A 27724-nucleotide genomic window follows, 5' to 3' on the forward strand; every position below is an offset into this window, starting at 1 on the left:
TAAAGTTAATTAATTCGAATATTTTCACTTACTTTAACGTAGATAAACAAATTTCTTCCAATATTACGCTATCTAAAATCCTGACAATTGAAAGGGTTAATCAAAAACTTCATTTTATTTCAGCTTTTTTTTAAAATGTATGGAGTTTGACAGCGATTTTACTTTTCATCACTTTTTTTGTGCAGCGCCTCCAAGCGGGTGATAGCTTGTCAAAAACGCCTATAAAAACAAAAAGAGAACTACAAAATAGAAACTGTTGGGTGTTGTTTTGTCAGCTTGTTTGTATCTAATAACCTATGTCTGATTAAGTGCATCGCTTGTAGCACGCTGTTTGTACATTGAACTGGATTTATGAAAACATTTTATGAAATGAAACCCAAACCGCGGGTAAACGGTAAACAGACACAAGAGACGCGCACATACAATTAACAAACGTTCACACACACTTTCTTACATATTTCTCACATACCAACATCACTTAATGAACACATTTACACTCATTACTACATACACTACACATTCACCGAAAAACAGTTGAATATTTTGGTAACTGGTAGAACTGTACCACACACAAAACCGACGGTATCTGGGCTCTGAAGCATTGAACTTTTGTCGTATGATTTTGCAAGCAACCGTTTTCGTGATTAATTTTGAGATGGATGTAAAAGTATGACGTAATAATACTCTGCCGTGTTCTCGACCACTCACCTGTGGCTACAGCAGTTTTTCCATTGAAACAATATGCATGTGCTACGCTTCATGGTTACATATTAAGTATTTTCTCTTGATTTTGAACTCAAGGATGATAAATACGTCCAACATTCTATGAAAATACTATGTTGTTAGTAAATAAAATGGACCAAACCGCACACTTTAGTCCCTATTTTGTTTCTTCCGCTCCCAGGCGGTTTGCATGGACCAGATGCTGAGCGGTCTCATGTAGCCGATAGCACGATAATGCCGCTCAGCGTACAGAGCTTCTGGGGTTTCGAAGTTCATACCAATTTTTTCCGAAAGAGTTTTATACAGACCGCCAGCCGTTTGGAACGCTTCGGTGAACATTCCCTCGTGAATCATGGTCGAAGCCAGAGCATATGTTACTCCGGTCCAGACTTCCTCTCCCTGGACGGTGGAAATGTCCACTCGACCGTCCTTGTTCGGTTGACTACTCGGAATATACCCATTAACGGCTCCGCTGTTTCCACCGCAAAACCGCATCACATTATTATCGTAGATAGTTTTCAGTGCAATTCGCACATTTTCCTTCGGCACAATTTCGTAGTCAAAACCGCAGCAGCGTAGGTACCAATGACCACAAAGTTGATCCGACATGATAGAATTTTTCGAAGTACTTTGCCCATCGAATTTGTAGTACGACCCATTCCAAAGTTTCTCCTCAAATGAAGCCTTCCCTTTCTCCAGTAGTTGACGGTATTTAATGCAATCCTCGGACTGGTCCAGTAAATTAGCCATGACCGACATACAGTGTAAGCTGGCCAGCCAAAGTCCGCCACAGTACGCACTTGGTCCATCCATGACCCAGGTATCGTAAGTTTGATCCGGGGTTCGACTGTTCTCGATGAGTCCGTCATTATCCTTGTCCCACTCGAGGGTTTTCTCCAGCACCAGTTTGCAGGCTGCATACATGCTTTTGAGATAGGTCATCGCATCCATCAGGTAAACCTTTCCGTTGGTTTCGTTGATGTACATTGAAGCCGATTTGCGGTTCAGCGCCTTTTCGTCCGGTGATATTTTGTTCCGGTTATCCTGGATGTACATCTCGCACATGCTTTCTTTGTCGATGAACTCGATAGAGCTGAATTTGCTCGCATTTTCCGCATTTAGCTGGGCGTACTGGTTGAGCGTGTGGTAATCACGATACACCTGCAGAATGAACTTGGTGTTCAGATCCTTCCATTCGGAAACGTCATGGATCGGGTAGGCGTTGATGAGCTCGAACGGTTCCTCGTCTGAAAGTTGGATAAGAATGTAAAGACTTCTTATTCAGATTATATTCTAAGTTTGATCTAAATAGCCGAACAGTTCTGAACATACCTGGATCTCCCAAATCGTGCGGAACCGAAGTCTTCACTTTCCTGGGTATGACCTTACCATCGTACAAATGCTTCCGCCCTTCCGTTATCTCCCGATAAATTGTATCTTTGTAATCGTACTGCAAACTGACCTAAAATCAAATATCGAACGTACATGTCATCAGTTGATGTTAGCTACATATTTGCTGCTCTGTTTCTACATCTTACTTGCAAATTCGGCCACAGACTCGCAAGCGCATGCGATGCATAGAAATGGACATCATATGTGTTGTACATTCGGTACTCGTGACCTTCTAAATATGCAAACCGTCCGTATGCTAATCTGTGGAAAAAACGGAGTGCACAACATATTACATGAGAGGGTAATTTATCTAGAGCAATGAACCCGGTCATATCGAGCTAACCTAGGATCGTCATATGATATCTCGGGATCGTCCACAGTCAACCAGACGCTACCGCCATCCGCAATGTAGTACAGTTCATTGAATATAGCACTCTTATACCAATCGGGTAGGTCACTGAAAGTCAATTGTTGATGTCATTTATTAGTTTTTTCTCTCTTTCATTAGTAATTCAATCATCATACCTATCCTCTAGTATAGGCCGCTGCCATTCGTTGATCAGCGTTTCCCATTTGGTATAATTTTGTAGTGCATAGTCGGAAATAACTGGACCAGCATCACCGCCGGTGCCGAAATATTTTGTGTAGTATTTAAAATGCTCCTTCATCTTTTTGGTAAAGTGAATCTTTGGCATATCCCAGACTAGAGCAAACTCCAGCTCGGAGCTGCTTTCCGATTGTACTAGAATTTGTGCACCAACAGCAACAGCCACGTCTTTACCTGAAAGAAAAGAAAACTATTACATGCTAAACTAAACATGACTCTCATTAGTGAAATACTTTTCAAATTTTCATCGACCGATTTGTCCGTAAGGTTTCCGTTTTCCTTGAGATCGTTCCACAGCTTCTCCCCGTTTCCAGCGGGGTCAAACTTTTCGCACCACGTCATGTTAATTTCCGATGAAGTTTTACAGCTAACACAATAGGTGCACTGCATGTCGGCAATGGATTGCTTAATACTGACCCCTTTGGCGGACCCATCAGTAAGGGTGGCTCAGGCGGCGGACCCATGCGAGAACGATTCCGTTTCACAGTTTCCCTCGGCATCCAGCTTCCGATTGCCGGTGCCGTTTTTGAACGTGAACGTGATCGTAACCTGCCGATCCTTGCCGCAGACGTTCTCGACGGTCCACACGAAAACGGCCGCCGGCAGAGAGCTTTCCTTGTAGTCATGGGGAATTATCGGTGAGATCTGGCGTTGCGTCAGCCGGATGCCGTGCTCGCTGAGATCGTACTCGGACCAGGCCCGCGGGTACAGCGCTGTGTAGTTGCACTTCGAGGGGTCAATATGGCTCTCCCAGCTGGCCAACGGAGTTTTGGGTCGACTGCGGGTTTGAAAGAAATAATAATATTAATAATAAAAATATTTTGGAACTAACTTTGAAAACTGTGAGTCACCACAAGCTAGACATCGGAACAAACAGTGGTAAAACTGGTAATGGTATTGTCAATATTAGGAAATGAAAAAGATTGGCAAAAAACCAGTTTGTGCATAATTAACATACCATGAGGCAGTATTCTGTATGAATATTTTGGATTGCCTGAATTTGCTTTTGCTCTTTTTGGCATGGAATATTCAGATTTTCAAAGAACAAAAAATATAATGCGTTTGTTGATCTTCACCCGCCCGTGTTGATTTCAAATCAATTTATTTTACAAATATTTCTATATTTGTGAGTCGTTCTCGCCATATCAGTTTTGCGGTTGTTGTGTTTATTCGAATCACACACATCTTGGACCGCTAATTGGGCGTGAAGTGAGACTGGATTGAATGTCACATGAGTTCGACTGTGCTTCGATCATGGAAATGCAATCTGAACCGTGCCCCCTTGCGCCGTTTACATGGCGAGATTGCTTACTTATATGAATAATAATCGGCAAGGGGTTGCGGTTAAGATTGGAGATGGAGATGGATCCGAGGTGAGCCTACCGTCGTTGTAGTTACTCTGCAAACAATGATGTCGGGGTTCCATGACATGACTGGAAACGATTACCGGTGTAATTTATGAAGCAGACTGGCGGCGGCATCGCCATGACTGATGCCGTCATCGATTCGCGTCTGCCGACGTATGGTTTAGAACGGTTTGAGTGGTAAGAGGAGAGCGTGCATTTTTTTCTGGTTGAGAGCAATGTGGATTTGCATATGCACTTTCATCTTCCGTTTAGTTAAGAACCCTCGAAAATATGCCCCGCAACAGTCTTGTGTTTTTTTAAACTCATGCTGTAATTGTCGTTAAAATGTTTCAATCCACTTAGTGCGATGTTTTTTAATTTTACAGAAAACATCAGGCCTGTTTGTTTAGTATTGAATTTAACATGGGTATAAAATGATTTGTATAAGAAGCACCGTTTCTCAATTGGCACTTTTGTTCTAAAATTTTAATAATCACGATCAATGATTCAAAACATACTTAAATCAAATATAAATAGACGCTTTAAAGTTGATAAAATAAGAAGTTGAATAGATACTTCGATTCCTACAAAAATGAAAAGTTAAACCAAGTTATACTAAGAAGTGTTTGGGAGTTGCTGAAACTGAAATTTAACTAACCAACGCAACATCAACAATATTACATTGCCCAAGTTTTCTCGACTGATATGTTTGAAGGTGTTACTTGTCGTATTAAAAAAAAATAAAATCGGCCACATTTTTATTTAGTTTTAATTGAAAATATATGTAGTAAGACACTGAAGTGTACCTATCTTAAGGCGCTGCCTTTAGGGTAACTTTTTAATTTTCATGACTAACAAGCCTACGCGGTGTAAAGCTGCGACATCAAGGTCGTCGACGAGGATGTAAATGCACAGGTCGTTGGGAGGAATGAAATTTTCCATCCCGTTAATGATAGAGAATGCTTCCACTCCAGCACTAACGACACTCGGCTACCTGAAGACAATCATTGAGACTGTCGCAGTGGCTTTTTGAACCCGATGGCCTTTTAGCACATGCACAAAACACTAACGATAACCTGAGAATGATAACGGACCGAGGCTAGGAATTTCTTCGCAGGTAGAGGGATGACCATCTGCAGCACCTACCTATTTTGAATGACTAAATATTCAGAAGTATTCCTCCCTGTCGACCCCGTGGTGAAAAGATCTGCTCTCAGATGGATCAAATTCTAGACTGTACTAGAATTTCGCAGATTGGGTGGGCCACCATCTCGACTCAACTAGCAAATTTGATTCAACTGATATACGGGTAAAATAATATGAGGGGTTCGTGCATCATTTATAGTTGATGTCAAAATCTTGCTCGAAGTCGATTGTCAGTAAATTTCGGAAAACTTGATGTAAAATCACCCATCTTGTTGAAAATAGGAAAACATTAATTTGTCCTATATCGTCGTAGATTCAAATCTCCCTGGAAGCCCTGTTGGAACCAGGTTACCAAGGAGAGGCTGCTCCTCATCTAACTTAGCTTAAGGCCGAGGTAGCTCGCGCTGTATCAAGAACTTGTCTCCATTTTACTCAGTATTGGGCTACTCGTCACCAATTCGTTGACCGTTTCGACATTCGCAAGTCATCTTCAACCTGGTCGAGCCATGTAGCACTTTGGGCCCCTGTATTCCTGCTGCCTTCCAACTTTTGCCAGATGTACCATGGGAATCTCTCCAAGTAGAGCATGCAGCTCGTGGTCGATACTCTTGCGCCACGCTCCGCTTTTCGTATGTAATCCGCCAAAAATAGTCCGCAACATCTTTCGTGCAAATACCAATGTGTATCTTCATATATCTCCCATAAGTAAAGTTACAGTTTCGAGTCCGTAAAGGACTGTCGTCGGTTTGATTAGCGTTTTATACATCGTCAGCTTTGTGCGGCGACGTATGCTTCTTGACCGAAACGTCGTTGAATCTCCTTACGCATGTTATTATCGGCGGTGATCTAACAAGCCAGTCGTTGTATGTTCTAGCTCCGCCGTTGTCCTATATTCTAACAGCTGGCTGCGAGGTCTGTCCTATAAAAACAGAAGGTCATACTTCGATAACGGAAGGTTTTGACCAGAGAACCCAAATATACGGACTCATCGACCACTTTAAGTTCATCGCTGTCAATGATCACTGTCCATGGGCCAACGTGGTTTTCTCTGGATCCTCTTCCTATCGTATATCTAGTTTTAGACGCATTAATCTTTAGCCCAATCCTTCTAGCCTCTGTTTCTAGTCTGGCGTATACAGCTTCCGCCTCGCCAAGCTTTACAGTAATGATGGTTTTTTGAAAAAGCTAGAAGTTGGTCACTTTTGCTGAAGATTGTTATACTTGTTTCGATGCCCGCTCATCGGATCACAAATTCAATAGCGATGTTAAATAACATACAGGACAGTCGATCCCCTTCCCGTAGCTTTGATCAATCGCGCCATTTTGTCCAGAACCCCGATTTTTTGCCCATTATCTGCCATAGCTGTTCGCGCCCGACTGTTGCCCTGAAACTACAGATTTTGAGAATATGCCCAGGTAACCAATACGCATTTCCAATTCAATTTAAATGCAAACCAATAAGCATTTAAGTTGCCTTAAATGCTATTTTGGCAAAATATGCGGCTACTTTATTGCTAGCGCTCTTATAGTGCAGACAATGGTTGTTTGCAGCTAGTTACCGACAAGAAGAATCTAAATAGAATTGTGGATGCCAATTTACAACAGTTATACAGTCAACAGGCTGATAAACAGCAACCTGCAGTATAAAACGCCAGGGATGCTAATAAACGATTGATTTACTGCTTATTCTAATGCTTATTGGTTACCTGGGTGGTTCGTAACAACGCGACCCTTCATAGCGCACGTCTAGTACTGCCCTTTCAGGGTGTCGACTCAAATCCACAAATTAAATTCCCTGACTTTCCCTGATTTTTCCTGATCCATAAAATATTTTTTGCTGACCCTCGAAATATTTGAGCAATTTCTGGCTTTAGTTTTTAATCCTTTAGGATGGCTTATACGACCTTCTGAAAACTAAAGCTAGATTTCATCATGTTTTATGAACACATAGCAAAGATTCTTAACCTACTTCCTACCAGCGTTTCGAAAACACATCGCACTCTTCTATCGATTCTATAGATAGTTAAGTTTGAGGTATCAACTTGAATCCAAAGAAACAAAGATTGAGAAAAAATCTAATTGACCTGTTTTTGCACAAAGCTTGGATGTTACATTTAACAAAATTACAGCCATGTAAACATAAAAAGCCTTGATAACTTTCAGTCAGCTCAAACTAGTAACTTTGTCCCTGGAAAGTGAACACATGTCTGTGGTTTTTAGTTGAACTAAAACAAAAATTTCCTGGAAGTTTCAGCTTGTTTTTTCTGCTGGAAAAAGTATGGGGTTAAAGAAATGATTCTATAAAGATTTTTGGTTCAAAAATGTGCATTTTTCTGGCCTTGAGATAAAAGTTAAGACTAAAGCTGGGTGTCATAATTTCGGATTGCAACTATCAAGGCTCGAGAGCTACATCGACTCGAAGTTCTCTGGAAGTTCGGTGGCCATTTCCAGAGAAACGGAGTTAAGTACAGAATTAGCCGGTGGAAGCGAAGTTCTTCAACTACAGCTTTTTCAACGTATACTCAGCAACAAATCATAAATCCGATGATACTAGGGACGAATTCTATGACAGGTTGGAAAGAATTTATGGGATGCACACGACTAGAAAATTCAAGACTCTGGCTCCCAGATCGATCATGTCCTGTTTAACACTTGACGCTTTTTGGATGTCATCGATGTACGGTCTTTTCTTATCGACTTTGACACTATCTCGTCGTAAGATCCGCGCAAGCTTATCGAAATCGGTGTATGCTCGCACTGAGAGGACGTTGCGTTTCAACATCCAGCGGTTGACGGCAGATGACGTTACTGTGGAATACACCAGAAAGCTTGATCAACGAATCGTAGAACAGCAGGAAGAAAGGCAATAAGATGTAAGTGGGCTGTTGAGGATCCTCCATGGCGCCAACAACTACGAGGGAAGTGATAGTCACGACGTGTGGAAGACAGTGTAACAGCTTGTTTGATGTCGAATGCCAGAAAATGATAGATGAGAAGCTGCTAGGAAGCACGATATCCCACCTAAACTTCCAAACGGGAGGAGCAATTGGCTGTGCGAAGCAATATACCGGATCATTGTTAGAATTTGGGCAGAAGAACAAATGCCGGAAGAGTGGTTGGCTGGCCTCATGTGCGCTATTTTTAAAAGAGGACATCGTCTTCAGTGTAAAAACTATCGAGGCACTGCTTAATTCAGTTTCCATGATGTTGGATAGATTGCAGCAAGTGGATGCACCCAGTAACCTGCTATTCAACATTGCCTTGGAAGATGCATTACGCGGAAAAGAACGGATTAATTGCAAAATTGCTTCTTGGTTTTGCGGATGTCGTCGATATTATCGTAGTCGTGTCAACCATATTCCAGTGGAAGAGGCCTTTGAAATTGGAAGTGGCATGATTGAGACCGGCAAGATTAACACTGCCAAATCGAAGTACAGTTTTGTTGGTAGAGATCGCGGGTGTCCAAATAGTGTTGGTTCCGAGGTAGAGCTGGATGTGAGCCGATGCGTAGTAGAAATGCACATACTTTGGTATGCTCGTAACATATGGCAACGATGTAGGCCGCGAAGTAAAACGACGCATTGCAGCCGCGAATCGAGCTTTCTGCGTATTACGTAACCAGCAGAATTCCTAAAGGCTGCCAACTCGCATAAACACAAATTCTACAGAACGTAATGCTCTCGGTTACCCTTTACGGATATAACTCATGGACGCTGAAGGAACATGATCAAAGAGTGCTTGGAGCTTCTGAGCGTAAAATTTTGCAATCAATGTTTGGTGTTGGTGAAAACGCTGTAGATCGCATGTAAATAACAGTCTGTATCCCACACTGAACCAATTAATCATCTAACATATATCGGAAAATTCACATAGCTTTACTTCTATCAAGAACTAATTCATATTATGTGCATCCAATAAGCATCATGTGAAAAACACATGGCATTCATTGTGACGTATTGATAGTATTTACCCATATTGCATATGAATGCATATAACGTGTTAGCAGATTAATGTTACGTGATTTTCAGATGTGAAAATTTGGGCCTGTTTATAGATAGTTTATTCAAGATGGCGAAAACAGTAAATTCCTTACTGAAGGATCTGGCGTTTTCTGAGGATTCATTGGAAATTTTGCGACGTAAGTTTACTAAACATATATAAAAACAATACTAGAAAATAGAATTTTGTTTTCAGGATGTGGAATTCATCTGTACGAGCTACTAACGTTTACTCTAGAGGATTTTGAAAAGCATTTAGAACAGAGTAACGTTCACTCAACCAAAAGACCACATACATTTTACGTGTAAATGCACATACTTTTAAAATATCAGCATTCATATGAGTTTTATCACGACCATCTAATATTCAAATAGTAAAATATTAATATTCAAGTAGACAACATATACATTTTATATACATATACTTCATTGTCATATGCCTTTCACATAACTGTCACGTGATTGTCAGGTGTGCAAAATAAATAGTTGATATAAAGTAATTTTCATGTGCCGTTCACATAGTTGTCACGTGACCTTCAGGTATGCAAAATAAATAGATGATGTAACATATTTTTCATATGCCGTGCACATTGATGTCATGTGATAGTCAGGTATGCAATACAGATTATGTAACTTGATTTTCATGTGCCATTCATATAACTGTCACATGACTGTCAGGTATGCAAAATAAATAGATGATTAACGTATTTTCCATGTGCCGTTCACATAGTTATCACGTGATTGTCATGTATGCAAAATAAACAGCGACGAAAAAAAACATTCAAGATCGCGTCAAGTGACAGTGAGGCAAATTGTCTTTAAATTGGTGTTTCGCAGGCAACTTACTGCACTTTTTCAAAGGTAAATATAAATTATTATTTAAATAAGCAATAAAATACATTTATATCAATGATTTCAGGATTTCGTTTTTCTTATTGGAGTTGTCGCACAATATTATTTGGAGCCAGGAAAGAAGGTAGACTGCGAATTTCTGCAGGTCCTTGCGATCACAGTCCCGACACTCTTTAGGCTTTAGGAAAAAGGTAACTGTTCTCATATTTCAGTAATCAATTTATAAAATAGTTATCTTTTTAGGAAAAAACAATATATTATTACAAGGCGGAAATCCGCTCCGTAAAAGGATATCCATTTCTGCTTTCTTGGCCCTGATAATGAATTTCTAAGTTGCGACGTTTGCAGCTAAAAAGCGATTGGAGCTGCAGATTTGTTGAAAAGTTTGGACACAAGGAATACAAGCCAAGGTATAAATTCATCAACAATTTAAAGATACTATGTTACATATTATTTTGTATTTTCCAGATACGAAACTTTGTATCGCGTTACTTCTCCTGCTTCTCCTAAGCACCGTATTACCACCAACGCTTGCAGCATCCAGATCGAATCCAGATACAAACTATTCATCTGTAGAACAAGTGGTTTCAGACTAATGCTGAGGCAAAAATTAGGAATAAAACAATCACAATGTAAACATGGAATGTAGGTATATAGTGCTTATATATACAATTTTAAATAAACTTTATATCGTCATAAAAAATTCGTTTTTTTAATATGCGCAAAAAACAACTTTTAATATCATTATTTATGGAATTGTCCGTTTCGCATGAAGCAGATAAGATGTATGTGACGTTCAACTAAAAGTTAAATGAAGTTCTGACACAAGGTATCTGCATTTCACGTAACTTGTATGTGCACCCATAGATCATATTAATGTAATTATTTACGTGAAAAACATATGGTATTTAGGTGAAAAGTATTATGGAAAATATTTATATGGTTTTGCACCTGAAACGTAAGTGATTATTTTTTTGAGTGTTGATTGGAAATGCGACAAAATATTCGAGCACATCGATAACTGGAGAAAGAGAAATGTAAGGTTATATTATATTGGTATGAAATAACTCATTCATGTTATGTTTCTCGGCCTATATTTTACAGAAAACAAAAATTTTGCAAGCTTGGACATACGAGCAGAAGGCTGTGAGTAATGTATGTACAGGTAAGCATTCAACTATCTTTTTCGGAAAAATATCTTTTACAGCAATTACAACTAACAGGAGACACTATCGATATCGAGCGTGTAGAGGATGGTCCACAAAAGAGCAAGATAGCAGATTTCACGAAGAATACAACACTCATTCAAAGCGGTGAAGTCGAGTTGCAGGAAAGTGACGATCAAAACGACGAGTGGGTGGAGTTAACCACCGGTAGTGAAACCAGCTCGCAAAGTTATTTATTGTGTGATGTAGAAACATCCAACAACAAAGAAATTGCTACGATCAAACCTACAAACGATTGTTGTCAGACCCTAACACCAAATATACTCTTGGCACTTCTTGATTCTACCGAAGAAGGTAAGGATATAGTTCAGAAAGCGCAAATAGGTGAACTGTCCGAAGAAAAACAGCTGCAATTAGCAGGAACTATAGCCAGATATCATTTGAAAAAAAAAAGGAAAAATTAAGTACAGCAGATCTTGAAAGTTATTCGTTGTCTGTGACAAGCTTGTTCAAGTTCGAACGTAAGGTAAACTTACTAACAAATATCCGTACACAATATGATAAACATCCTTTTTCTCTTTTTTGTGTTTGCAGCTTGCAGGAAAACTATTATATCTGTAGAGCTGGCCAACGACGTAATCACGGCGGAAAAATAGCTAATAAAGTTTCGAATCTCAAGCAGAAGAAAAGAAAAAGTGAGATTCGAGAAAATGAATACATGAAACTTTTTAAAGCTGCCACTGAAGTCAATAACTCGTCTAGCGATCCAACTGCTATTGACGCCGCTGAATGGTTAACCTTGAACCACGAACCGTGGTCCGTTGTACTTGACAAGTGGACACCCAGCTTTCTTCTCAGACGACCGTTACTTCGAAACGAAGAGTTACTTCCCAAACTGTTTTCCACATACTCACAGTATAAGAACTCTCACGGATATCAACTGGTAAGTAGCAATTTAACGAAAACATTTTAAATGTTTTGAGTCGTGTTTTTTATTTACGGTAACCAACCTATTTTGGATCCTGTTAGTAGCTGTACAAAATTTGGACATTTCCATTTGGTTTTGCTGTAGTAAGTGTCCACTTTATGTACAGCTGCTGATGGCGTTCAAAACACATTGATTACCCTATTATGAATAATCAATCATAAATTTCGATTAGAAAATAAAATCAATTTTTTTCTGACAGGTGGATATTGATTACAAATTGCTAAACACTAGAACTTTCAACGAAATACAGAGGGTAGAGTCATTAACGGCCGCCATAACATCTTTCATCGCTAAAAGAGCAAGAGATCCTTCAGCTGAAAAGTTACTGAAATACTTGGCTAGCAGCAATATAAACCAAGGTACTGATACGTTTATATTGAACCAAATTACATAATAGGCTCTTTGTTTTTTTTTACAGATAACCGATTGCTTGCGCTTCTACTTGGATTAAACACAATAATTCCACCAATTGTCGTCAGTTCTAAATTTAAACCAGTTATTTGCACAGCACAGAAAGATATAATTATATTTGTAGATTGTTATAAACAACTCGTTCCTAAACTAGAATCCGTTTACACATCCTATGTGGATAGGAAACTACCGATTTCTCCGAAACTAGTTGCCGTGGGTGCAGGTGTAGGAGCCATAACAGGACGATTTTTTGTGTACTACCCAGACTTCTGCTTTGAGCTGTCATCAGCTGCAAGAGCGATCGACGTATTAATTAAAACCACATACTTGTTTGGTTTGCCATACTCTAAGTTATCCAAACTTGTTTGGCAGTTCATTAGTTGCTTTATTTACGGAATTGAACATCACGACTCGTATGCTAGTATAAACCGATTGATTAATTTTTTAAGTCAAGTTGAAAACTCCGTAGAGGTAAACCATGTTTAAGCAATGTGGAACATGTTTTCAAATAGCTTTCGGGACCAATAGAAAATATGATGTACTTTAGGAACGAGGCAAAGCATAGGAATTTCAAACAATATGCTCACATAATGTCATCGCGCAAGAATGCTTTACTTTATGCGTGAAAGCTTCGATGCAATTTGCTTATGATTTGCTTTACAAAAATTTCTTAAAGACAGTTGTACAAGGTGACTTCAAAATCTGTGATATTCGTTTGCGTAGCTATTACGATAATATTTGTCAACCTATGATAATAAAAAAAGGTTTCGAGGTTATGATTTCTGATAAAATTAATTTCAAAGGTTCAGATTATAAAGCAGGAAATTTTATTCCGCTCCTAGAAAAATCTATTATCAGTTTGTTTCAAATACTAGACATAATTCAAGAGAATGATACATATTTATTTGTAGCTCAAAACTGGAAAATAGGCAGCTTTGATGAACATTATATGGCATATACAGCTATCAAAGCACTTCCTAGAATTGAAATCATTCGAATCGATGTATTTAATAGTCTACCAATCATGGTTCATAGCTTAGAGGGTCAGTTTTATTTCCGTGTAAAACCTTTTTTTAATACAAATTATTAGTTTTATAAGTACTACATTTAATTAGCATTAAAATAAAAATTGTTAAATGCTTCAAAGTAGTTTTTAATTATGTAGTAATTGGAGTAATTGCCGTTTTTTGCCGAATCTGTGAAAATAAAGAAATCAGATAAAAACCATTAAACCGGAACGTGTAATGCATAGAAAGAATCAAATAAATTTCATTTGATCCAGGAACTTAAAAGTAATATGATTTTGCCAATGAATAAACAAATTTCATTTTCTAATCTAATAACTTTCATTTGATCCAGTCACTTGAAAGTAATATGATTATTCCAATGAATGTAAACAAAATTCATTTTCGAAAATTTATGTGGCATTCACATAAATATTATTAGGAAAGCTTTATGGAAAAAAACCATAAATGTTTTCCAATAGTTTTAACTTGAAAACTAGGTTCAGTGCACTTTATGCTCTTGATGTCGATACCGTGAGGTGCGTGAGGCCTGCCATAGGGTGTTTGCAGAGTGCATATGTATTGGAGATCTGTTGGGCAGGCAAAAGTGACAGCTCCATATAAAACACACGGGAAGAGCAAAATTTTTCAAATGATTTATTTTCTTCATTTAAAACAGAAATTACAAATTGCTTCATGCATATGGCAAGGTAATATATCTGTTTACTAAATAAAAAATTTATTTTCAACAAATAAGCTAAGACGCGGTAGCAATGATCAAAAATGTAACTATGACCTATGTTAGCGGGATAAAATTGAATAAATATCAATTGCCAGCAGTTGCTTTCGGTTAAGAAAGCAATTTATTATGCTAAAACCAATTTTATATTTCGTTACTTTCAACTTGGCCTATGTTGCTTCAAAAAACAGTATATTTGGGACACCGATTTAACGCGAATTCACCGAAACCCTAGTTACCAAAAGTCAGCATATATTTCAGGGAACATTTGTCGGTTACTTTCACTATTAGTTGCTTTAAAATGATAAATAATTTTAGAAAAAATGATAATTTTATCCAGCACGTTTTTGCTGCATCGGATAGGAAAATATGCAATGTGTGCCCAACAGATGTTTTGCATGTGTGTGTAGCAAAAGCCCTATTGCCGATTTCAAGCACTACAGCGAGTGAAGTCTGACAATTGTACGGCGCAAAACAAATAAAAATTCTACGACAAACTGAAAGATAATCAAATCGCCACCACACATGTAACAAGTTATAATTCAACCGATCAATCTGCGTACATTTTACACGAAAATTAGTTCGATTCCGAAGTTGATCAACAATATTGCCGAGGGAATGAAATTTCCCTGATTGAATTTCGAAATTCCCTGATAGATTTCCCTGATTAAATTTCGAAATTCCCTGATAGATTTCCCTGATTTTCAGGAAATTGACACCATGCTTTCGTTCTAGATATTATCTGTGTGTCTGCCTGCCATCTTTACATCGTCGTTTTGTCTCTTTTCAGCAACTTTTTGTCTTTTACTATGGTCTGTTGTAGCATTTTTGGTTATTTTTGTCGTAATTTGTAATCTGGTTTGGCATTTATTGTTGCTTATATATCGTTTTTTCGGTGCTTTTTCATTGTAGTCGTCATCTTTGTCTTGTTTTTGTGTTTTTTCATAGTTTTTTCACCTACTTGTCATCATTTCTTGTCATCTTTCCATCGTCTTTTCGGGGACTTTTCTCCGCCTCTTCGTTGTCTTCTTGTTATCTATTTGGTGTTTTTTCGTCACTCTTTCATCGTCATCTTGCCATCCTATTATTGTTTTTTTGATGCATTTACGTCTTTTTTTTTGTGGTATCCCTATCCGGACGGCAAAATTTTTGTAATTTTGCGTAAAACTGTTACTACGAAACAACTACTACTCTTAGAACATATTTAACTATTGTAATACGAAGTGTAACTTTTCAGCGCACATTGCTCTTTTACATATTGTAGGTTGCATGAACGATTCTATGTAGAATTTTTAGTAAAAGCTTTACAGCTTTAACACGATTGTGTGGGCTGGGGCTTAAAGAGTTATATTGACATTTTTGTCGGTTTTTCGGCGGCTTTTTGTCATCTTTCGTGTTGCTGTTTTGGCCTCATTTTGTTGTCTTTAATTCGTTTTTTTTATCTTTTTCTTGTCTTTTGCTGTCATTTCGCCGTTTTTGTTATTGTATTTTTGACACTTTTTCTTTTGTGGTCCGACTGTCATTATTTGTACATCTTGTGTCGTCGCTTGACGCTTCTTAAACAGTTTTTTTTTATCATTTTTTGTGTTTTTTTATCGTCGTTTTGGCGTCTTTTCGTCGTTTTTGTATTGTATTTTTATATTATTTCTGTCGTATTTTTGTCGTCTTTCCGTCAAGTTAACATCGCGTTTTTGCCATCTTTTCATCAATTTTTCGTCATCTTTTCATCGCATTTTCGGCGTCTTTTCGCCGTGTTTTAGTCTTCTTTTCATCGCTTTATATGTTTTCTGAAAGCTTAAAAACTCAACAGTTTTTAATTATCGCGTGAATAGAATAAGGCTAAATAGGAATAAAATAGGACAAGGATTCCAACTACTTGGTAATCAAAGACAATATTATTCGCTTGATTCGCAATGACGGAGAGTTCTATTTGCTGTCAAAGTCAAAAATTGCTAGACCGTTTCGATACGTTTCTTCTCTATTCTGTTCGTTTCTTTCTCTCAGAAGAACTCTAACTATACTAGAAGCTTTCACATCGGCTTTTAAAGAACTGATAGAATTTTGATGACAGAAATTTTCAAGTTTCATACGAAGATACGAACATGATGATGATGATTTATGATCAGATTTCCCTCCTCATTTTTACCCATATCTACCCGGAAAAAAATACCCATAACACGAAGATAAAAATTATCCAAAAATAAGATAAAAAACCAAGGAGGACGGCTTTGTAGCAGAATGTAATGTTGATGATGCTCGAGGAAAATCAGACATTGATGAGAAAATGGTCGATTTGATTCAATGTTCGTTGGTCAGGTGGTCGCCAGGTGGGCTCGTGGATATATTTGCGGAGTGAGAAAGTGCTTCTGATCATCAGACCTCAGAAAATTGCAAAGTTGATGAATCACCGGCCGTTGTCGTTCATGCCGGTGGTCAGGCTGTAGGGTTATGTATAAACCGATAGTTGGTTAATACCGGCTTTCCTACCGATCTGGGCATTCATATCCCCGATATGACATTCTTGATGTTCCGTGGCGAACAGCTGCCGTACGTCGTCTCCAGCTGCACATTCCTGCGGTTCCTGCTCGTCGTGTCTTCTTACATTTCGATAGTGCACGTTTATGATGGTGAAGGGTGCGGCCTTTAATTCTCAACATACACATCTTTTCGTTGATCGCCTTCTAATTCACAACGCGACCCTGTATTTTCCCCATAATTACAAAGCCCGTTTCCAGCTCGTTTGACGTTCCACCGCTCTTTTAAAATCAAGCCTTGCTGCCACGGAAGCTCTATAACTTCTCACCTTTGCTGCAGCTCTCCTGCAGTGCCATGATGCCGAACTTTTGAGGTTTCAACTGTTCGAGCAGTTGTCGCCAACCAAAAAATTCAGCGATGCAGTTCCAGGTACAAAGTATCAATTCCTCATCCTTTTTTTGTTACCTTTGTCCATGTCGATTTTTTTTTTCGTAGCAACTTTGGTTAGGTACCTTATTGGGGTCATAGTACCGAGTCTCGCGATGGGACTGCTATCACTGTCATGGTGCCGAGGCATCACGTTTCTTAATTCGACTGCCCGCTCCGGATCAGACGCTGTTTTGAGCCGCTCCTAACCGGGAGTGCAAGCGTTCACTAGTTTGAGGAAATGTCAAGCCGTCGAGAGCCACCGCTCCTCGGCTGGTAGCACAAGGAGGTATGCATTACATTACTGGATAAAAGGCATATCACCACTGTGGCGTCAATTTTATTTCTATTGATGTACATTTTGAATAAAATAATCTGTAGATGGAGCATCATGCCTAACATATGAATCGGGAGTAATTTCAAAAGATATTATCATACTAGTTTTCAAAATATCTCAAAAATGGTTGATTTTAGGAAATTTGTCACAAAAAGCATATTGTTGGTCCAAAATGATTTGAAGAATGTTGATCAATTACTCATTTATTCAAATAAATGAAATTTGAAAAATGCAAAAGTTTTTTCTTGTGGAAATGTTCATAGTTTGTGAATGGTTTATCAAAAGTAGGTATTTAGAATGAAAATATAAGGAACACACAAGCAATACAAGACACATTATATTGAGATTGAGACATTATTAAGTCTCAACGGATCATTTTTTATTATTTGCATGACACCTGATGACATGTTAGAAAACATTTTCTGTAAAATTTTAATTTCGGGCGTGTTGTACCATATTGATGTACGAAGGTATGAAAAAGATCCGATTACGCTAGCGACTACTAGTTTTTTCAAGGTTCGTGCTATTTTACTAGGTTACATTATGGAACAACAAAGCCGATTTGATCCGGATGTGTGCTTTCTATGATTCCATAATAAAATCAAATTGGATAAAATAAGGTGGGTGTGAAAAAATCCAATCAAACCTCCTAGTTAAATTATACAACAGTACTGATGCTCTGGATTAGAAAGCTTTGGCGAGACTGGCCCTGAGAAAATCAATGTTTGACATCACTCATGCCAGGTAAATTTAAAACCTACTTTAAAGTCTGTTAACCAATCACAATAATCCGCTATTGGAAGCCCTTCTGGGCAGCAGCATGCAAAAGTGCATACCGCAAAAAAGAAAAATAGCCTGTCGGTGGCCTACCCAAACTTACCTGTACGACGAAAGTAAGCTCTGAAAAATCGTCACATTGTTCTCGTCCTTAATGGTGACGATGAATTGATTTGCGTGCACCGTGTTATACTCGTACAGGCCCGGCCTGAGCTGAAAGCGACAAAACTCGCCGGCAAAGCCTCGCCCAATCGTGCCGGCGCCAATGCCACCGAGTGGGGCTCCGTAAATCTGCTTCCCGTTCTCCGTGTACCAGTAGTCCATCAGTACCTGGCGTCCCTCGCGTGACACCTTCCAGTAGTACGGAATGTACCTGTACCGATGGCGAAACAGAAAAGGAAATTTGTGTTAGTTATAACCAACAATCTTGCAAGTGATCCATCGTTGTCGATATAAGGACTTGTAGAATGAAAGTAGTGAGTAATAAATATATAAATCAAAATCTAGATCATAGATTTTGAAATACTCATGTGATGAGCACATCGTGCTGAAATGAATACATTCATTTCCTGCTCGAAGCAAGTACCCACCTACCAATTGGTATATCAAAAAGCCATAAAAACTATATTAGGAGTTTTCGGAGCATGTCAGACTCAAGTTTAGCCTGTAGCTCAACATAGCAGCGTCTGGTTTTATTCAACTGGCTGGTACAATCGTATAAGTGGATTAGAAACGAATGAGAAATATATCAAATTTTTCGATTCTTCGGATGCTGCGATGATCAGAACAGATGCATGCGAAGCGTTTCAAAATAAACAGCGATGGTGCAATCAAGATACAGTAACTCACTCAGCTGCGACCTTGATATCCGATTCCATGTTAGAGTGCTTCAAATTGTGCCTCTAACCGGGCAGTCCCAAAGTTTAATCCCCTTTTGCAGTTTCCAGATGTTTCTTTTATGTTTTCGAATATTTTTGTCTAACATAATGATTCGCGAAACCGAGTTACAGATCCGATCACAATCACATGATCTAATCACATCGGAATGTGTGAGTGCAGATGGGATATTAATGATCGCAAAAAAATTTCGTTTCATGACACACCTTGCGGAGAACAAGTTGATTTAGGTATATATATAATTCTATATATTCTATTATATATTTTTGAGCTACAAAACAGAACGTCAAATAAGAATTTTTTTCTGAATAAACAATATTTTCGCTAAAAAACTGAAATAAAATGACAATTTTATGAGAATTTTGTATGAAATCAGTAGGTTGGTACAGCAAAACAGAAGTCAAATTCGGCAATTAAATCTTCGAGATACATACATTTAGGTGCTGTATCATTTGAAGTGAGACAAGCCGATAATGCAGGATATCCCAGATCTCGCACATATACACATCTGAACCAGTGCAGTAGTTTAGTGTTTCTCAAATAACAAACCATATTTGAAACACAAATGGCTCCTGTTCGAAACCAATTAGCACGTATTTTCCTTTTTGCAGTATCGATAACAGATGAGTTTACCTTGTGCTGTCATTTTATCCATCCTTCTGAAGATGCGTGTTAATTAACACGAATCGCTTTGCCTTCCTTACCGTGGGAAGGCTCTAATTTCGCTCCAGTAAGGAAGATGCAGAAAAAAGAAGTTTGCCATTCAGTTTGGAAAACCGAACCAACTTTGTTCCTCTGTGAAACAAAGTACCGCAAAAAAACGGGTACAAAATAACTAAGCCTTCCACAACTCAAAGGTATTAAGGTGAAATTGGTCGTCATCGATTCTGCAAATTACAAAAGCAGGTTTTTTTTTGTTTGAAACAAAAATTTTGCTCATGAAAATATATTCGCTGTGCTAAGATTGGCAAGAAGAATGCTGTGAATACATTTCTATACACAGAACCCCGCTTTTGGACCCAAAAACTGCTTCCGAAATTGGGCTCCCTGACGAAAAGTTAATAGCTGCTAATTTCCCGTTAACAAAGATTAACAAAGATGGTGTGTCGATACTCGAAGAACGTGTATTTAAAAAAAAATGCAAGATCTTCAGACTTCTGAATTATATAGTGAGGATAAAAAATTATCTGCCTTCAATTTTAAATGGAAGGTGGGGAATGTGCCCAAGTGTCCCCCCGCCTGGGCATCGTTATAGGTGTATGGATTGATGTTTTGATGAAATCCGGAGTGATTCGCGATAAGGGCGCAACTAACAAAGTGTGAACAATGAGAAATATCACTGTGATAATTTGCCAGTACATTTTCAAGCCATAATTTAAATAAGAGTTACGAAAATCAAGTTTAAAGACATAAATTGGTGTAGAATAAATCAATCTTATAATTTCACAACAATACTGCATAAAATTTGTGCATTCAAGTTCAAAATCTAAGTTTTATAGTTGAACCCCTTGGAATGAGCCTCAAAGCATTTTGACAATGAGATTCGCCCAGCCCTATTTGCCTTGCTTTGATTTTTTTTATTTAGTTTCGCCTGTTTACAATGCGCCTGTGTTTTGAAAACAACGCAGTTTCGCTCTTTGCTATCGCCTGTTTACAAAACGATTTGCAAATAAGCCTGTCACTTCATAACAATGCGAGGGGCTAAACTGCAAATTGTCTTTTGTTTTGATTAAACACTTCTATCGCCCATCACTAAAAACTTGTTTTAAATAATTCTAACGATTAAAACAGAAGAAAGGATTCTTGCCAAGGATATTATTAGTCTTTTTAAGGCTGATGGTGTAATAAAACGATTTGTTTACAATTTACCAGTTGAGCCCCTATCGCGAATCACTCCGGAAATATAATCAATCTGTGGCGAGATAGAGTTTTAAATACAGGCGCTCCACAGTTGTGGATCCCCTCCTGTGTTTATAACCAGTCTTTGTTGTAGCAGTATAAACCATTAACTTCATCATATTTGCGCCGTTCCGAATTATAGTGGTCTATTGACCATTTTTGTCAAAAATGAGATTTTTTCATAAATCGCATCTTTTTGCTATATAAACACTAAAAATTCCAAATAGCAGGTTTCCAACCTGCTTTTTTCATGTTGAATTGTTGGTCCGGAACAGAATGACCATTATGTTCCGCATTAGTGGTCTATGTGCATGGGGCTTACTTGTGACAGAGATTGATATAAAACTCCCATAATTTGGGCATTAGTTGAAAGTAGTTAATAAGCGTAAGCTGACTATTGTTTTTGTTTTTTAAAGCCATATTCAAATCCAAAATACTGAAAATTACCAAAAGTAATTAACAACGATGTAAAAATCGGTAGTATTCGTAGTGTGTGAAAAAGATTGAGAAGCGAAAGTCTAATAAATTTCAAGTACTCACACCATCTCCGTTTTCAATTAAATTTAATATAATTACTCCTTTCGTCCTCACATTCAATTTTCCAAAGTTTTATCCAAAGTAATCAATCCTCCTCGCAGTGATGCTTGTTCATTTTCCTAGTATGTTAAAAAAATAACCCACCCAGCAAACAATTTGGTTTGTATATTTCGGTTGCAACTGAGATATACGAAATCATATACGCACGAAAAAGTTATATTTCACGCCACATAAGAACATATAAGTACCAAAGTGGAGGCAATACACATGCAAAAAATTTAATAATCATTTCTAATTCTATCTTGAATTCTATACAACAGTTTTTAGAATATGCAACTTAATACTCCTCAATATACGATTAAGATATAACTAAATGTTACAATCATCTGTAGTACTTCATAATTCACAGCCATAAGTTGTATATGACGACACGCACGACTGCAAAACAACTTATTCTGCACATCGCTTTGGCATATTCTTATCATTATTCAATTCCAATGTAAAATTGACATTCATATGACTTATTGTGGACTTTCAATTACGATCTTGTTATCTGGGAAAGCTTTTTCACGTTCAAATGCTTTTATTTAATTTTTTGCCAGCATAGTTTTTGTTAAGCGCGAAAATCTCAAAACATCCCCAATTTTATTTTCGATTTATATTTCTTAAAGTGATCGCCGGACAATTTTACATGACCAACCTTGTGTTTTGTCTTGACCTTTAACGAGGTCGGGCGTGTACTTAATTTTTATATTATACTAGCTGACCCGACAAACTTCGTATTGCCACATATTAAACTGTGTTGTACATAAATGCTGAATCTCGGATAACCTTTATCACAATCTCGAGTATTGCAGGTTTCTGAGGAGTTCATGGGTGTTTTATTATACAAATTTTTCTCACAGTAAAATAGAAAACAACTCCCCCCATTGCTTAGCCTGATAAAAGAAAGCGGATAGCATTTAAATATTCACCAACATTACAAACCATTTCGCCGAATACCATTTTGCGGAACACCAATTCTCGGTTGAGCATAACGCGGAATATAGAGTTTCGCAGAATACCATTTCGTGAAAAACCATACGCGGGATGTACCATTTCATGGAAAATCTTTTCGTAGAAAGTACCATTTCGCAGGGGTGACCCAATTGAAGGTAAGTAATAGAGGTCAGTAGATCTAGGAAAATAAATAAACCTAGATAGAGGTGTTCTCTACGGGGCGTTGCCCCCCTCCCATCCCTCGCAGTGGCCGGCGCTTCTGACGGCAGGTCGCCGGCAGCACTCGCGGCCTGTGTCCGTCCCGCCCTGAATCATCTAATGTTACTATTGATAGTTTCTGATGGTCTTGTTATTGACTAATGTTTTATGAAAGAGTCTAAAATTTCTCGAGTTCGATTAGTTTTATAGTTACGCAAAAATTTCTGTTTTATTTGTATGAGAGTCCTTATCCCCCTACCACAGGGGTGAGCGGTCTCAAACCATCATAAAAAAAATTCCTGATTACTTTTCTAGTTATGAGGATATTTGTATTTCATTTGTCTAGGAGCTCCCCTCCACTATTGAAGGGTCATAATTCCCCTCCTAAAGAGGGAAGGGGTCCCAATTCACCATAGAAAAAAAATTGTCTGCAAAAACACCCACATGCTAAATTTGGTCCCATTTGCTTGATTAGTTCTGGAGTTATGATGAAAATTGTATTTCATTTGTATGGGAGCTCCCCCTCCTAAAAAGGTAAGGGTCCTAATTCATCATAGAAAAAATTCTTGCCTCCAAAAACACCCACATGCCAAATATGGTTCCAATTGATTGATTAGTTCTCGAATTACGAGGTAATTTGAATTTCATTTGTATAGGAGTCCCCCCTACTAAAGTGGGGAGGGGTCATAATTCACCATAGAAAAAATTCTTGCCTTGAAAAACCTTCACATGCCAAATTTGGTTGATTAGTTCTCAAGTTAGAAGAAATTTGTTTCATTTGTATGGGAGCCTCCCCTCTTAGTAGGGGGAGGGGTCTCTAACCATCATAAGAACCTTCTCAAAAACTCCCAAAAACTTCTACATGCAAATTTTCACCGATTGGTTCAGTAGTTTTCGATTCTTTTAGGAACATCCCGACAGACAGGCCGTTCGTCAGAACGAATGTCAGAATGTTCGTTCTGGGTCAAGAAGCAAAACTCCCGAGTTTGGTGCCGATTTGACTCCTCCTCCCTCTATGGGAGCCCCCCCTTTTATCAGCAAAAGCCTTGTTTTCGTCAAATCCGCTAATTTTCTTTTGATTTTATCTCCGGAAATATCAAGTCTAGAAAGATACTAAATACTATTTTCACATTTTCAAAGAAAATTGCCCTCGGAATTCGAAAAAAAAGGTATATTTAGCACCAGTGCTGCCATAAATTTTTTAATTCGATTTGAGAACTAAAGTTCTATTTTTCTTTCAATGGACACAATTTGGTCTCGAAAATTGCGACTCCATCGTATTCCACAAATTTTTTTTACAGCAAAAACACTATTCCTTGCCGATCCAGAGACAACGCTTTGAAGCAAGCAGCCTCCAATTTCTCATGTAAAACCAAGAGCAAAATTATTTATCCATGAAGCAGTGAGTTTCTATGCAATGTAAAATATTTTGCCCTGTTGTGAAAGCATGTATATACTATATAGTAAAATTTTCCTTAACAGTTTTGCCAGCTTTTCAGTTTTAATTTTGGAATTTGGCAACACTGTTAAGCAATTTTAAGTGATTTTTGTATAACAAAAATCTAGGAAATACGATGGAGTTGGAATTTTTGAGATTAAGGGGACATAATCAACTAAAAATTTTGAAAAACTCATTAATTTTTTACTTCAGATTTTGATTCTACTGTCTTTTCCGCTTATTTTGATACTAATTTTGTAATGATCCGACCACGGGAAGTGGCCGAAAAACGATCATACACATAAGCATTCCAGTGCGGCGTGGAACAACCTCGACGGAATAAAACGCCGCTCCTGGAAAACCGCGATTTTCAAACTTTATGTACCTTTTTCTCAGAAACTATACAACGTATTGCAACAAACTTTTTTTGTGTTTTGTTGGTAGCAGCTTGACAAAGCCTTTTATAACTTTTGAGCTCTGTAAACGAAATTCAGCTTGAGAAAAACGAAAAAGAAGAAGAAAAGGTGACTGAAAAAATAAAATTTTGTCTTCTTTTTCTTTTTTCTCTGGTTGTGTTTCGTTCGTTTCGATCGTTTTTCGGCCATTTCCCGTGGTCGTATCATTACTTTATTACAAAATTAGTGTCAAAATAAGCGGAAAAGACTGCAGAATCAAAATCTGAAGTAAAAAAATAATGAGTTTTCCAAAATTTTTAGTCGTTTATATCCCCTTAAATTGCATTGATTGAGAAACAAATAGAAATTTAGTTTTTAAATCGAAATAAAAAATATTTAGCAGTATTGGTACACACGTGACTGAGACCAATAGGTTAAGTGAGTTGGTGGGATTTTTCTGGCCTTTTAAGAAGTAGCATTAATAGATGGTAGATGGATTTTTTACAGACACGTTACTAGAGAAAAATTGAGCGTTGAAGTTAGTACTTATAGCCTTGTAGTAGTGAGACAATTCTGTACTATTTTCATATTAACTCAAAGCTGGCAGTCATTTAAATAACCTTCCCGAAGACCGCAACTTTCTAGATAGTTAGCAGCGCAAGATACAGTCTGTATAAGAATATTACATATACACTAGCGCCGGGTAGTGAGAGAATTCTGCGCTATTTTGCGTGTCACCTTAAAGCTGGCAGTCATTTGAATAACCTTCCCGAAGACCGCAACTTTCTAGACAGTCAGTAGCGCAAGATACAGCCTGTATAAAAATATCACATATAAACTAGCGCCACGTAGTAAGACAATTCTGCGCTATTTTCCATACCACCTTGAAGTACGGACAGGATCACGACTTATTCCATGTTGGAACTAATTAAGTTAATTCCCATATGCTACATAGACTCCAATAAGGACGTTCGACCGCCTTAATGGAATCACTCGAGACCATCCTTATTGGAAACGTTCTTGTTCGAAACCGCATATACGGTCATTTTCAGAAAACCTGAACTTGCCATCTTTGATTCCAAAATGGCTCCAGAACACAATATTCCACACCCAGACGTCATACTCTTTCATCAATACCCGTTTTATAGGAGAATTTGGATCATTTATTGACATTTACAAATCCCATGGATATAGACCACTATATTGCGGAACGTTTTGGGGATTTCAGGTATATTATATATGAAATCATAGTGGTCTATGTACATTGGTGTGAATAAATCGCATATTTTGACAAAAGTTGGGATTTTTATGTATTCTCATGTTGACTCACTTTATATACAACACATTACAATACATTAGAATTTACTATAGAGTTTTTTAGACAATTGCGTCTCCTGTAAAATTAACTAAATGGTCAATAGACCACTATAATTCGGAACGGCTCGTTTGATGAAGGAAAGGAAGTGTTGTTATTTTTGGTTGAAGCAATGAGAATTGATAGCAATTTGGTCCAGGTGCTGAGTTATCTGATAAGAAACATTAACTCGAGTTTTCAATTGCATGATATAAAAGCTTGCAATCTAAGTGCTTTTTGCTTTCGGTGATAAATATAAGTTTTTTGCTCTTTATGCATGTGTTTGTTGAATTAACTAATTAAATAATTTAGCTTTGACAAACTGCTCTAGCAGTGTCAATAAATTCAGCACAAAAAAAAACGCAGAAGAGAAATTTGTCATGAATGAAATTAGATTTTTGTGATGTTGTATGTTTGTCTACAAACTATAAAGCATTTCTCGATCAAAATTCAAAACCACTCAAACTACCCTCCTCCTAACAAAAGAGGAATCACGTTCGTAATCTCTGTTTCGTAGTAATTTCACTACATAGGTACATGCTCAACAAATGCACCAAAGTCGACCGCAAGTTCACTTGCATAAATTGAAATCTCTTCCCACTTTCCACAGACACCACAGGATTACTTATCCCAACCGTTTTTGCATCGGAATAGGATAATGCAACAGACTGCAATACTTTATGCGTCTGTAGCTGTAGGTATACAAATCATCAGCCCACGGAATTTGCCTGAGCAAAGCAAAAATCGATTTCGTGTGACCGGTTGTACACTCGAGAAAATCCTTGACAGTGATGTAGAGATTGGATGTGTTCTGTGCTAAAAACAACTGTACGCTTTCTAACAACATAACTTCATGCTATATGCTGCAGCTGTTTCTAGCGATGCTTTGTCAGCCGCTGATAGCGTTCTAAGTAAAGCACAAGTTTGCAGACAGTATGTCTGCGAGCATGAATTTTTGATTCGAAACAGGTACTTATTCAAGGCAATGTTCAAAAAGACGACTATTTTTCATATAAGGTAAAAAAGAAAGTGAAAGTTTGTTGTCCCACGAAACATCATTGCTATTATGTATTGGAATAGACGCATACCTTAGTGCCATTGGAAGAATAGGCCATATCTGACGGAAAGAAGGTTTAAGGTTTTGATTTCTGGTTTCCGGAAAGACGTGATTGAACTTTAGCTTTAATCCATACTGAGGTACGGCTGCCACTTGTTGTTTGAATTCGCAGAATGACTGAGCACTATCACCATCCATTTCTAGGCTAACAGGCTAAAACACTCTTTTCAACTTTGTTTTTTAATATCTATAAATACACAATTGCTATGCACTTGTAATTTCACGTTATCGCAACAAATCACGCACAATTTTCAGCACCAGGCAGCAAATTTAATTCGCCCTTTTCTTTATTTCTTGTGGATACCGTATCACAGCTACTTCTTGATATCAGCTCTATTCACCACATTTATCACACTCCCACTTTATGCTTCGATTAAAATCCTACTAAACTACATTCAATCAAGCACGACCGATCGCGAAAGCACCACCTCGGAAACTAAACTGGCCACAGCACGGCCTGGAGTAAATCGGTCCGAGCCAGACTGTCCTATACTACTACTGTA

At 37.9% G+C, this 27724-nt stretch overlaps 1 protein-coding gene across 1 annotated transcript; it reads right to left on the reverse strand.

Annotated features, from left to right (window-relative positions):
• Window positions 1-27677, reverse strand: LOC128741385 (non-lysosomal glucosylceramidase). The gene is given in 8 exon segments (XM_053837174.1): window positions 1-1970; window positions 2056-2185; window positions 2262-2376; window positions 2459-2572; window positions 2641-2896; window positions 2956-3500; window positions 18491-18760; window positions 27193-27677. Coding segments are annotated over 8 exon segments (2694 nt in total). The 5' UTR covers window positions 27360-27677; the 3' UTR covers window positions 1-873.
• Between the last annotated feature and the right edge of the window lie 47 nt (window positions 27678-27724).

This window comes from Sabethes cyaneus, chromosome 3, assembly GCF_943734655.1.
Source record: "Sabethes cyaneus chromosome 3, idSabCyanKW18_F2, whole genome shotgun sequence".
Classification (NCBI taxonomy): Eukaryota; Metazoa; Arthropoda; class Insecta; order Diptera; family Culicidae; genus Sabethes; species Sabethes cyaneus.